This window comes from Peromyscus eremicus, chromosome 1 (genome assembly GCF_949786415.1).
Source record: "Peromyscus eremicus chromosome 1, PerEre_H2_v1, whole genome shotgun sequence".
Classification (NCBI taxonomy): domain Eukaryota; kingdom Metazoa; phylum Chordata; class Mammalia; order Rodentia; family Cricetidae; genus Peromyscus; species Peromyscus eremicus.
The window spans coordinates 124,829,919-124,844,223 of NC_081416.1; the positions used below are offsets into that span (position 1 = coordinate 124,829,919).

The 14,305-nt window shown below is 48.9% G+C and overlaps 1 protein-coding gene across 1 annotated transcript in view; it reads right to left on the reverse strand.

Moving 5' to 3' along the window:
* The window catches only part of Rgma (repulsive guidance molecule BMP co-receptor a), a 45,736-nt gene that overhangs the window by 27,470 nt on the left and 3,961 nt on the right, over positions 1–14,305 (reverse strand). The window contains exon 2 of the mRNA XM_059272992.1: positions 1,343–1,458. Coding sequence (XP_059128975.1) covers positions 1,343–1,458 — 116 coding nt within the window. The remainder of the gene's footprint in view (positions 1–1,342; positions 1,459–14,305) is intronic.

A 14,305-nucleotide genomic window follows, 5' to 3' on the forward strand; every position in this document is an offset into this window, starting at 1 on the left:
GAGGGAGCAGGGACGATTTGGTTAAGGAGGTACTGGGCGGGGGGGGGGGGGGGGGGGGGGGGCGGGGGCGGGGGCGCAGCTCAGCTGAGACAGGAGAGTAAACTCACCCTTACCCCAATGTTTGTGTGCTCCCCGGGAATGCCAGCTTGCAGCCAGGCCTAGCCTGGACTGCCTGCCCTGTTCTGTCAGTTCCTTGAAATCCAGTTGGCTGAAGAGGAAATCAAAACAACCCAGTCCCAGTCCTAACTCAAAGCGTTTCTTGCAAATCTCAGCTGCGCAGAGGCAGCAGAACCACATCTGGCCGCGCTGCGAGACAAGCTGGAATTTTTTGCTCAAAGACACCTCTGAACCCCACAACACAATGGAAACTGCCAGGAGATCCCGCCTTACAAGGAGGACCATTTGGTCGTGACACTGTTTATTTGTATTTTAAAAAGAGAAAAACGTGTGGAAAGCGTTTAACTGGCCTTTTCAGACTCCGAGCAGCATGAAATAAAAATGAAATAAAGTTTTACGAAACATTATAAAGAAAACAGACCGGGGATTTAAGCTTCGTTCATTCCCCCTCCCCCTCCCCCCCCAAGAGGGGAAAAAAAGTAAAGAAACCGGAGCGTTTGGGAAGGAACAAACGCTTCTCTGTGGAGTTGGTCTCCCTTCCCCCAACAAAAACAAGAGGTCCGGGCTCGGAGGAATTTGAAAGCAGCGATCTGCCAAAAACATTGTGAAAAACTATGGGGGATTCATTGGAAACAGATGGGCTTTTTTAGCTTTAATTCTGAAATTCTCTCGCTTTCTGGCACAATAAAAACAAAAGGGGGGGGGCGACGCAGAATGTTATCAAACAGGAATTAACGCGTCTGAGCCTGTGTCCGTGGGCTTCCCCGCGTGGGCCAGCGTGGGGGCGGGACGGGGCGGTCGGGGACTAGTCTGGGACCTCCCCAGCGCCCCCAGCTCCACCCCTGGGCAACCAACAGGTTTACAAACTGGTGGGCGAGGAGCTGGAGGTGCGGAGTCCGAACCTCCCATTCTCCTCTCCTTTGGAGACGCACCCAAGAGGCGTCCAGGGCACCCCGCTTCTCGGAAGGAGGGAGTGGGGCAGAGCGGCATGCCCAGCTCTGCAGATCTCCCCACCCGCTCCTGCTCTTTTGAGCTCGGCAGGAGTTCCCTCACCTCCAGGTCTCTTTGGACATTCATCGCTCCCTATGCGGGGTACGGGACAAAGACTCGTGCGAATGGGAATCTGGGTCCCCAAGGGGGCTGGCGAACCGGGGCCCCAACTCGCGCAGGGAGGCCCAGGAGCGGGCCCGGCCGGCTGTCCCCCGGCCAGGGTACTGTGCCTTACCTGCGGGGAAGCTGCAGAGAAGGAAGGCGAGGGTCGGCCACAATCCCAGGGCTGAACGTCCTGCCCCTCTCCCCATACCCATCCATCCAGCTCGGCCTGTTACCACTAGCCTCTCCCTGGAAGAAGTTTAGAAGAAAAGGAGGGGGGAAAAAAAATCAATCACGCTGCGGAGAAGAGGCAGCCTCCCTCGGCCGGCGGGAGCAGCGAGCCGGGAGGCCCGGTCCACCTCCGCCAAGGGAGCACAGTGTCGTCGTCCCACCCCCCTCCTCCCCCGTCCCGGGCCCCGCCCTCGCCATCCATCATTCGCTGCCCCGCCAATGTCGCAGCGGCCCCGCGCCCCGCCGCCGCGCGCCCCGCCCTCCCGAGCTCGGGTTTCATCCTGGCGGGCGGGAGGGAGTGAGGAGAGGCGGCCCGGGCAGCCGGGCGGGTGGCCAAGGGGACCTGGGGAACCAGGGGCCCGCTAGTGCAGGGCGCGTCCCCGGCTCCGATCTAACTGCCACGCCCCACTCACTCACCCGGGTGGCTGAGGCGCTCAGGGCACCAGGATCTCGGAGAGCTTTAATCCTCCCCCATCAGCACCTCATCCAAGTTGAAAGGCCTTGGAGACAAACTCCAGCCTCCCTTTGCAACAAGACTACCGCCCCAAAGCCGCCACCGACACCCCTTGGCTCACTTCCCCCCACCTCAGATGTCTCGCCGGTGCAGAAGACTGAAAAGCCTCCTCCGGAGTTGTCAGGCTCTGGGACGAATGACCCACTTCCACGGCGGCACCTCAAGGATCACGCCCGCCTTGGACCTGGACCACCTATCTGGACGCTGCTGGGTGCCCCCTCCCGCACCATCTCTAAGCACCGGGCTGCTTCTGGAGAACTTGGCCCTGTTTGCAACAACAGAGATCTCTCTCACGAACCGAGATCCTGCGGGCCTAAGGCTGCCTTCCGGGACACAGCTACCAACCTAGTGAGACAGAGATACTGTGGTCCCTGGGGCGCGCGGGCCCGGCCCTCTGGTGTTGAGCCAGAGGCTGTACTCCCAAGGCCCATCTTGGAAAGGCTTCAGAGTGGTGATCTCCCTTGATTCGGTCACTTACTTTTCCAGGAGAAACATGTCTCCTCTCCAAGGTTCCCTAGCTCTTCTGCCTTTGTTGGTCTTTAGGGGACTGGCAACTTCCCCTGAGAAACATCTTCTGGGTGACACAAATATGCCAGCGCGAGAGTGTTTTTAGTCAACCGGATTCCTCCGGCCCACCCCACCCCCCAAGCCTGCCCAGCTGGCTCTTTGGGGGTAAAAATTCTGGGGTTTGATCCAATTTCTCTTAAGAGCTATCACAGTCTCATTGCAGGGCCACACAAGCTGCAGGCTATGTCTGAGTTGAGGGCTCTGCGGTGGGAGGGGAGACTGCGGGAGAAGGAGGCTGAGAGGAAAAGGGGGGTGGGGTTCTATGCCCTGAAGTCACAAGGCGGCTCAGACAGGCAGCAAGACAGCACAGCTTCAGAATCTGGCTTTCCTGAAGCAGGTGAGGGGGACTAATTCCTCAGTCACCTGGGCCGCCGGAGGCTGCAGCTCCCTTTGGTCAAAAAGCTCCTGGTTACAGCTGGTCGCCGGTTCCCGTTGGGCTACCCCGGGGGGATTCTTCTCAAATACTTAGGTCCCAGACTAACAGGCTCTGCATACTTCTTGTTCCCTTGAACGGAAGCTTCCGCGTGCAGTGTAAGTTTGTCTGGGGAGAGTTCACTGTCTCCAATCCAGGGCTCAAAAGTTTCCCTTTCAAGCCTGGTCGGCCAAACCCTACAACTGTGCGGATCACAGCAGAGCAGCTTGCTCCGGGAGCAGCCCGGGCATACTGAGGTGGGCACTCAGCCAGACGGCCCAGAGGCTTGCTGAGGCCTTTCCACTCCTTAGGTCCAGCAATGAACACCACTGGCTGGAATCTGCCTTCCAGGAGCTCATTCTAAACCTCTGTATAATGAGAGATCTTGTAAGTATTCCCAGCAGCCCCCGAGCACAGCATCTCCAGGTCTGTGGCCTTCTGAAAGCAGGAAGGGAGTGCCTCTCTAGCCCTGTCCTTCGCCCTGTAGCAGCAAGATTTTTCATCTCGACACCTGTTTGTCCATGTGAAAGGGCCAGGCTATTATTGTCACTTAAGAGCACAATTGAATATAATTTGGGAGGGGCACCAGGCCCTGGAGTTTCCCCAGCATCCCTGCTAGGGATAGGTGCTGTCTTCAGAGGGGACTCAACTTTAAAAAAAAAAATCATTTATGTTTATGTGTGTGTCTGTGAGTATGTACACATGTGTGCAGGTGCTGACACAGGCCAGAAGAGGGCGTCAGGTGCCCTGGAGTTGGAGTCACAGGAAGTTGTGAGCTCCCTTCATGAGTCATCTGTAAGAAAACAAGCATTCTGGACCACTGAGAAACCCCTCCAGCCTGAGACCCAAGTTTTTTTCTTTTCTTTTTCTTTTTTTCCCCCAGCTCTTTGAATTTGGCATTTCCTCCTACCTGTTTTGATCATATTCACCCCTCCCCCACCCTGTTCCTTACCCACCCAAATTTGTGTCTTTCAAGACCAATTTGTGATGTCCAAATATAAATATTCTTGGGCATGTGGTCTTCCACTAGTCAACTTACCAAGGGATATACCCTTAGAGGAAACTCTCCTCTCAGCAGCTAACGATTGCTATTCGCTCCATGGCTAGGGCTGGGATCAGTCAGTTAAATGTGCTTGTTCAGGATAGACTCTGTGCTATCTCAGGGGATAAAGAAGCTACGCAATTCTTGCTGTGGTGTGGAGACAGAATGGTCTCCAGCTGTCCCCAGGGAAGGCATTAGGAGGTGGAGCCTGGTGGTCCTTATGTCCTTGGGACGTGAGATTCTGACCCTTCTCTTTTCCTCCTTGGTCTCCTGGCCATGTTGATGGTGCCACATGCTCCCACCATGCCATTCAGCATGCCCTCCCGAGGCCCAAAGCCGTGGGCCCACCTGGTCCCAAACTGGAAACTCCCAAACTGGGAGCCAAGACAACCTGTTTTGTGTTTCTTTGAACACCCATCCATCTCATGTCCTTTGTGCTATGCTTCACGAGGGATCTTCCACCTCTCTCCACTGGCACAGACACCCTCTGGCAAGGCAACGGGAGCCCCGCCTGCAGGTTTAGCGGTGTCTTCCACATGCAGTCCATTTCTGCTTTGCCCCTCTCCCAGTCCCAGACAGCCTGCAGGAAGCCCCAGTGCCCGGAGGAGAGCTCAGGCTCCTGAGGTTCCACAGCCCCTCCTAGCTTCCAAGGCTTCATCTCACAGTGCTCTTCGTCTTGCCCGTGGAACTCGTTAGGACTTGGTATCCCTCACCTCTCATTCTCTTCTCAACCCCTAGTTCAAATCAGATCTTTTCAAACTCTCCCTTTCCACTCTAGTATCCAGTGTACCCATTCCTGTGTCTCAAGACAAACCTCGATTTTTTCCCCCTTTGTAAGTTAACAAGCTCGGTTATTTTGTTATCACTATGGAAAGCTAACACAACCTGGGTTGAATTGCTGTGAAAATAAACACTAGCGAACAACGACGGAGAAGGGAAGTGAGATATGATGGTCTTTGTCAAAAAGGTGATGCGAATTTTCAGGGGTCTTGAGGGCTGCTTTCTAATGATCATGGCTAATAGTTTGATTTTTTTCTTTTTTAAATTATTTTTATTCCTAATTATGCGTATGCATGTGCATCTGTATGGGGGTATAGGCATGTGAATGGAGGTGCCTGCAGAGGTCGGAGATGTTGGAGTCCCTGGAACTGGAGTAACAGTTATGGGCCACTTGATGTGGGTATGCTGGGAACTGAACTCAGGTCCTCTGGAAGCGCAACACATACTCTTCTTATCCACTGAGCTGTCTCTCCAGTCCCTGGATTTGTTCTTACGCTGTCTGTGCTGATTTACATCTTCAGACAGTTTCAACTAAGCTAGGCTCATGATCACCCTTGTTGTACAGAGGATGAAATTGGCTGAGTGATCAGAAACACTCACTCAAGCTGGGCGTGGTGGTGCATGCCTTTAAGCCCAGCATTCTGGAGTCAAAGGCCAGCGGATCTCTGGGAGTTTGAGGCTGGCCTGGTCTACATAGTAAGTTCCAGATCAGCCAGAGGCGTTCCAAGGGGATGGTGGGGATTACTGCATGCCGGGGCTGAGGCTGTCCACAGAGATGCCATCTGGTTTTCACTGAAGTTGAATTAAGCTGCTGAGCTTTGTAGGGGCCGATGGAGTCTTCATCATGTGATGACCCACCCCATAGGTTCTTCCGGGAAACACGGTTACTTGTTCCAGATAGGGCAAACTTTGGCATTCCTCATTTGGCTGGCTTCACTCTTGGTTTAGATTTCTCTTACTTGTACAAACAGACCACTGGATATAGATGAAGCCAATGGTCTCATATTGGTCTCAGGTATTTCTGCCAACCTCATCAATGGAGAGATGTGTTGCCAGTGCCTCTCAATCCATTGTTACCTCTCAGTTGTAAATCTGATAAATATTCTTGAGTGTCCTCTGCTCTCACTCTGCTTTGAAAAAGTAGGGGAGGGGACAGGGGAGATGGTTGGTAAAGTGCTTGCCAACATGAGGACCTGAGTTGATTGTAGGGTACATTACTTGCCTAGTGTACACAAGGCTCTGAGTTCAATCCCAGAAACTCACATGTGTTACATGCAAAAACACACACACACACACACACACACACACACACACACACACACAATTTACTTAGAACTGGATTGGTTCACTTGATAGCTTCAAGTGTGAACCTATTCTTTTAAATTTACCCGTCCATTCCTCGTTGATACTTCAAGGGCAACTCCTGGTCTAGCCATCTGAGTTGATGAGGCAGTCTTTGTTTGTGTTCTCCATGACCTTCAAGTTTGATCCTATCACTTTCCTGCCTTTATCTTCCCACACTGAAGCCCTAAAGGAACACAGCAGGGCAGTCTCTTGTGAAAGATGCTCTCGGGGGTGATTAAATGTTGCTCAGCCTTCTACAGCCTTGAGATATTATTTCTGCAGTGGGAGGACAAACGTCAGCCTGGGAAGAACATTCTGTTTTGGCTTGGTGTCCAGTACCATTTTTGATAAAACGTTAAGCAGTTTCTGAATATCTAGACCTGCGTGGCCTTTAGCTAACAAACATACTACAAAGACCCGCAGCATCCCCTTGTGTGACTCTAAACGGCCTGGGCTCTAGAGGCTGTTTTCTCATCCCTTGGACTGTGTTACTGGAAATGCATGAATTCGGGCATGTGCCTGCAAAGCTTCGTTTGTGTTTTTCTTACTCAGTCTTAGGCTCACCCAGGAGTTACATAGTCACCGTTTCTCTGCTGTCTCCACAGGACCTGCCCCTCCTCTGCAGCCTGGAACCATCCAACCTTGCTTTCCTCAGATAATCTATGTAAATTTAAGCTAAATCTGGGTACACAATCAATCCTGGGGGATTCCCCACTCTTCTTAATTCTTCATCCAGAAAAGTACTGTTTAGTCTAGTTTCGTTTCTTGTCTCTGAGGATAATTCTAATCTTTGGCAATTCCCTTCCTCCTACTATGCAGGCACTGAACTCTTTTTTTGTTTGTTTGTTTGCTTTTGTTTTCTGAGACAGGGTTTCTCTGTGTAACAGCTCTAGCTGTCCTGGAACTCACTCTATAGACCAGGCTGGCCTTGAACTCCCAGAGATCCGTCTGCCTCTGCCTCTCAAGTGCTGGGATTAAAGGTGTGCGCCACCACCATCCGGCTAGCCACTGGATGCTGATAAATGACCTTTTGAGTGGAACCTTGATTTGGATGGGACTTTGAAAGTAATGTAATTCATCCCTAGGTTTCTTCCTTGTCTTTGGGTTTGGTTTACCTCCCTCCCATTAAATTGTCCAGTTTCGTGTTCTCGTTCATTCTAGGAGCTGTAGGGCTTCATCTAGATAACTGACACTTTAGAGTGTGCTTAGCAATAGTAATTCAGTGCAGATTCTATGAGCGTGACTACTGAAGGGGACCGCTACACAGGCAGCCTCCCTCTGTGGGGATGAGGGTGCCAAGTGCAAGGACAATTGTACATTTTGGCCATGAGGACACCACTGCCACCCTTCATTACGATGGTCTTCTCTGCAGTAGGTGATAGGATAGGCAGCCATAGAACTTCCTCTCCCTTCATTGCCATAACAGGTTAGCAGAGGGCTTTGCCCTATTAATTTGCTTCCAAAGCATTTGTAAACTTGCTGTCACTGCGCTGGCACTAAGAACCTCTTCAGGGCTCGGGAGTAGGATTCAGTGGGACAGTTACTTGTCTGTGTATGCAGGACTCTGGGTTGATCCAGCAAAACACACACATACACGCACATGCACACGCACATGCACACGCACACACTATGGATTTTGAAGACTCTCGAAACATGCTCCTTGAGTCATCTGGCCCACTCTCTCTTCCTAGCTTTCTAGCTGGTCTCTTTTCTCTCTGTGTGTGCATGCTATTTTTGTTTTGATGGTTCTCCTGTTACTATGAGGATGACTTCTTGGTAATTAAGAAGACTTCTTGGAGATTTTTTTTCTCCACCATTTAAGTGTTACTGTTTCTGAAAGAACATATTACCCTGATATTCCAATAGCTCTCTTTAGAAACTGAGGCATCATTTCACCTGGGATACTTTCACATGCACTAAAAAAAACAAAAAAAACAAAACAAAACAAAACCATATTTGCAGATCCTAGTCACTTCTGAAACTTTAAATATGTATTATCAGATTAGTAATAGTTTTTCCTCACAAGAGAGAAATTCCTTTTGTTTATGCATTGTTTTTCTGTTTCACTCAAAGAACTGAGGGCTCTGGGCTGGACTTGAGATACCCTGTGATGAGCAGCAGGCAGGCCTGGTCTACACAGGCAGCTCAGTAGAGAACCTGGCCTCTCAACACAGGATAGATAACAGCGCCCCAAGAGGGGTGTTTCGGGGTTCTTAGCAGCCCTGAGTGTGCGGCCCATTCCACTGTCAAGACAACACGAACCTCCACAAAGCTGGCGAGGCTTTGCGAGATGGTTGCCAGTAACTTCTTTTAAATAGGACAACTGTCTGCAAAGCATGACATACATCCTCTGCTACAAATGCACAGCCATTACCCACAATGCTTTTCACCATCAGTATCGGCCTCACATGTCTAAACCAGCCTCTGTCAGGATTTCATTTCTTGAACAAACTGTATCAGACAGACCCATACGTCAGCCTTCATGCCTATCAGTCCATTTCTAGAACAGTCAGAGAATCTTCAGGGCCTAACGGACCAGCTCAGTGGACCTGGGACGTGTGCGTGGAGTGTTCTTGGAACCTCACAAACTCTATCCCTTCCTATTGGCATGAATGTATTTATTCACTGTGCTAGGAAGAGAGAAAAGTCATTTCCAAGACAGAACATGCTAGAAGAACAAATTTCCTGGGCTTTCAGTTTCCTTCAACCCTGTACCAAATATATTTATAGAAAACAAATAATAATATGGGTCCATGTTAAAAAATTTCAGCCGGGCGGTGGTGGCACACACCTTTAATCCCAGCACTCGGGAGGCAGAGCCAGGCCGATCTCTGTGAGTTCGAGGCCAGCCTGGACTACCAAGTGAGTTCCAGGAAAGGCGCAAAGCTACACAGAGAAACCCTGTCTCAAAAAAAAAAAAAAAAAAAAAAATTTAGTGTTCTGTCAAGTAATTCTTCCTGGATGCAGTAACTGTTAATGGTTCATGCACATCTTTCCAGATGTTTCTATTTCCATGTGTGCATAAGAACATATCAAACTACCTACCTATCTATCCTTTTAAATAGAACACTAATATCTATCTATCTATCTATCTATCTATCTATCTATCTATCTATCTATCGTCTATCAATCTACTATTCTTTTTACTATAACATTACTATTGCCCAAAACTATCAGCCTTTGACTGTCCCCTCCACAGTGGGTGTTTCCTATTCTATTTCCATTTAAATCGTACCATGAATCCTCCAACATGGCAGAGGCAGCAAAGAGTTGAGTTCACCAGCCAAAGCCAATGTGCATATATTCAGACAGAATGAAATGCGAAATAGTGCATCTGAGGGGTGTCAGGTGCTTTTACAGTTATGGCCTCTCATCTTCCTGGGCTTCAATTCCCACTTTAAAGTCATTTTTTTCTCAGAAAGTTCAGATTGGTCGGTGTGAGTATTGCTGCCACGATGCCTCGAATATGGCACCAGCTGCTTCCTAGCCCTGCCTCTGCTAACCTAGGCCACGGTATAAGCTTTCTCTTGCCCTGAACAGAAGCAAGGGCTTGCTTTGTGTTCTGTTTTCCCAGCCTGGATCAAGGATGCACAGGACTCCTCCGGATGATCTTCTAGCAGTTTCTAGGACCGTATTTCCATCTTTGTGTCTTGGTCCAGCTATTATCCTTCCAAGATCCTCAGCAAACTCTTGGATCAGCCATGTTTCTTCCTTCAGCACTTCCCCCACGTCCCTCTTCAGGGATTATAAAAGTGCATGCCACTGGAGTGTCGCAATCAAAGTCTCTGTCCCTACTTTTCTCTTGAGATATCTGTCGAAGCTTCCAAAACACCTAACGTTGTCTACAAAACTGCCCATTCTTCTCCCTACAAAGCCCAATATAATAGCAGGCACATTTGTGACTTGCTTAACCGTCAGTGTCAAGTTTCAGCCTTCCAAATATATTGCAGTACATGTGAGGAAGGAGTCATCTGGGGATGAGGACTGCCTACTTCTAGCTGTGTGGTCCAATCATGGCTTGTCCTATCTAGGGCCCTTCGGCTCCTACACCTGAAGAATCATGGCCTGGCTGCGTCTGAGGGTGTGGTGGATGGGTCTTCAAGTACCTCAGTCCCTGTTGTAGGGATGCATTGAACTCATGCTATCTTTATAACTGCTTGTCCTAGTCCAACAACATCCGACTTAGAGATTCATCTTTACCATTTCTGCATTCCCCAAGCGGAAATATTGCTGAGCAAGTAGGAAATGTTATTTGAGAAGTGATGTTTTTATGTTTTACTGTCCGCATGAAATTCTCCAATAATGATCTACCTGAAACCATATTCTGAAGCCATTTAATAACCTCCTCTCATTTTCGAAGCAGCTTTGGGGGCCAGTGAGATGGCTCAGTGGGGAAAGGTGCTTGCCGCCAAGCCTGACAATCTGAGTTCCATCCCTGGGCCCCATGTGGTGGGAGAGAACTGACTCCTGCAAGCTGTCTTCTAACATAATGTAATAAAAACACTAAAAGCAGGGGCTAGAGAGATGGCTCAGTACTCAAGAGGCTCTTGCACAGGATCAGGGTTCAGTTCCCAGCCCCAGTATGTGATGATGGTTCACAACCATTCATAACTCCAGTTCCAGAGAATCCGACACAGTCTTCTGGAATCTAAGGCACTAGGCACGTGGTGTACAACCATACACAAAAGAAAAACACTCATACAGCTAAAATGAAAATAACTAAATCTTAAAAAAAATTTGAAAACTGCTTTTGGATACTTATACACACAAACTATGCCGTTTTTGTAATGATGAGTGGACCACACAGCCTTTACTTCTCCCTCTTCCAGTAAGTTCCCGAGGACAGAACTGGCTTGAAACCATTTATCCACCACATGGCAACTGTGTGAGCGGACAGTGAGCTGAGAATGTATCTCTCCTCACCAGCAGAAGGCCACCCTATCTGTATTAATGAACAATTTGGTGCCAAGCACAAATACCATGGACCTTTAGCAAGAGGAACCGTCAAGTTATTCATCAAACCCAAAACATTTGTAAAACGGGGGTGTACTGGTAGCTCCCTCAGAAGGTTGCTGTGAGGGTTAAGGGAATTCATTCAGTTATACAATCCACTCAGAACAGACCGCCTGGAAAAGAAAGTGTTGAAAAGTGCTTGCCAACATTAGTTGTGTATAGTGGATGAAGACCATTGTTTGGGTTATAATAGAATGCCAGGTTCTGTTAGAGCCTTTGCATGTGTGGGAACTGGGGGGAAGCCACAGCACCCTGTAAGGATCCCTAGATAACCTTGACTTTGAGTGGGTCTTAGGGCCTAATGAGCCCTTATTACAAGATCTAATTCTATAGATAACCATAGAATTGCCTTAACTAAGTAAGTGGACATAGCCAGTTCCTGTTTATAAACGAGTCTGAGACTTGGGATGGCTAAGTGACTTGCCCAAGGTCCCCAGGAACGCAAATGTCACAGCAGAGGCTAAATCCAGGCCTTGTGATGCCAAGTCCAGTGTTCTTCTTACCAAGCCACAGCTGGGCCTCGTCTTCACCCAAGGTTTATCTTTTCCTGTCAGCTCAATAACACATCCCATATGTCTCATGATGGATTGTGTGTTAGAAATGGGAATATGTTTAGAGAAATACTATTTTACAGACACTAACACACAAATAGAAAAACGTTTTTAGAAAAGGAGTATTTCCCGCAACAACCTCTCCCACCCCTCCTAAGTAACTTCAGAAGTAGAAACGGATTACAGGAGTCTTCATGTCTTTCGGGTGGCAAGAGGTTTTTTTTTTTTTTTTAAATTTTTCTCTGCCAAGTATTCACAGTGCCCTTTCCTGGGTTTAACCATGCTCTAGACCACAGTGAAAAATTACACAAGAGAATGGTTAAGTTAGTCCAGCTGCAGCATCAATTCTGTACAATCTCCTCCAGCTTACAGACCATTTGGAGGCGTTTCGGATTGCAAGCCAGGTGGCGTCTGCCTTGGACGGTGTGTGTGTGTGTGTGTGTGTGTGTGTGTGTGTGTGTGTGTGTGTGTGGTGTGTGTGGTGTGTGGTGTGTGTGTATGTGTGTGCTGTGTGTGTGTCTGTGTGTGTGTCTGTGTGCACGCCTGTGCAAGGGGAGGGGAAGGGTGGTACAGGGCACCTGCTTACCTTGAGTTTCACCTTCTCTTGTGAACTCTTAACTCCGGTTCGTGTGTGTGTGTGTGTGTGTGTGTGTGTGTGTGTGTGTGTGTGTGGTTGCGGGGGGAGATCTGCTCCTTAACCAGGCCCTGAGTCAGTAGACCCTGCCAATGGCAGCCACTTACTCAAGAAGAGATCTCATTCCCGCCCTTTAGGAGCTCTTTTCTGAAGCTATCCCCAGCAGAGAAAAGTGAAAGCAACATCAAACCCTCAGCTGGCCTTGAACTTCTTACATAGCCCAGGCTGCCTTGACCTCCTCCTGATCCTCCCACCTCAGCCTCTAAGGGCTAGGATGACAGGAGGGGGTCACCACGAGCTTTCCCTGTCCTACGATCCTAAGTTGGGACATTGAGTAGTCAGTTTAGCATCGCTATGATAACCACCAGAGGGGAGCCTCTTACTTATCTAGGTCTGTGGTGAGGCCATTCAGCCACTCATCTCTCGGCGGACAGGAAGCAGAGAGAGTAAAAAGTGTAAGGGACAGGATACATCCTTCAAGCGCACTCTCCCTGTGAACTCACGTTCCCCCAATCGGGCCTTGTCTCCTAATGTTTCCATTACCACCCCCTCCTCCCAGTAACACTGTCAAATTGTGAATCCAGAAATGGGTTGATCCACGGTGAAACCAGCGCCTCCAAGATCCAACCACATCCTAAAAGCCCATCAGCTGACAACCCCAGTGCACGAGCCTCAGGGAAACAATTCAAACAAAACAGACGGCATTCTGAAGTCCAGACGGCAAACTTTTTCTGCTGCCGTGACGGAGGCGTGACAGTCAGCTAAACGCTCATGCATCTCCTGGGCTAGAGCAGAAATGACCTGCCCATGCCTAGCAGGGATAGACCCGGAGGAGACGTCACCATGAATCGCATAATAGCCTCTCAGCAATGCAACTGCGTGAAAACTCTGTTATTTATTCTATACCTTCTCCCTTCAGAGATGTTTAATTAAATGAGAATAAAAGCACATTACCCACCCCAATGTCCAAATATTAATTATTATTCTCTTCAAGGTACCAATTATTTTAAAGAAACCCTGTAATTTTTGTGGTTCTGTCAGTGAGCTATGCATTTCTGTGTGCTCTTTGGATGACTAGGGAAAAAAAAGTATCCTCGTGTGGATTCCAGTGTCCCCTGGTTATGTTTTGGTCAAAGTAATCTATTTTTCAGGATGACACCCTTAAGGGCAGAAAGAGCTTACTGGGAGCTGACTTCTGAAGTCAGCAAGATTGCTCAGTTGCTGTCCATCAGCTCGAGAGCCAGCATTTAAACAGATTAAATGGGTATCCCTACCAGGGGAAAGTTAGCCAGCAAGACCGAGTGAGTGGGCTATCAAACTTTAGCAGACAGAATCAGACTTAGTGAACGGAACCTGTGTTAGCAAACTGTGAAAGCACAGTGTGACCTCAGGGTTTACGAACAGACCCTCAGGAGGGAGGGGGACACACAAGCACCAAGTGTTGAGTACCACGTGTGAGTCTAACAGGAAAGTGAGTTCTGTGAAAGACCATCTGAAGGATGGCTGATGTCGCGTGAGAAGTGACGAAGGTTTCCAAGGCTGTCACACGTCAGTCTTGGTGTGTTTGTGTGTTCCCACCTCACAAGCCATTGAGGAAAAGATTCTTCAACATGCCTACGGATGAGCAAAACTTGTTTGCGTCCATCCTTCAGAAGACAATCATGCAAAGAGGAATGTACTGGTACAGACCCTTGGAGGGCTCCGGCAGATGAGCTCTGTGCACACAGATAAGAAGAGCCAAAAGTACTATCAGGTAACAGGACCAATTGCCGCCATCAGGCAGGGCAAGCTCCTGCAAGAACTGGAGAGATCGGAGCGTCCTGGAAGGTGACCAAACATGGCATCTCTCAAAATGCTCCAATGAAATACAAGGCAACACGTTTGAGAGCATTTCTCTCCACTTTGTTGATCTCTGTTTTGGCCCTTGGAGGACGCCGAAGCTAAAGGAATTGGCCTTGTTTTAGTAAAATCTTTCATTTTCAGGGATTTTTCTTTTCCCTTCTGTTTT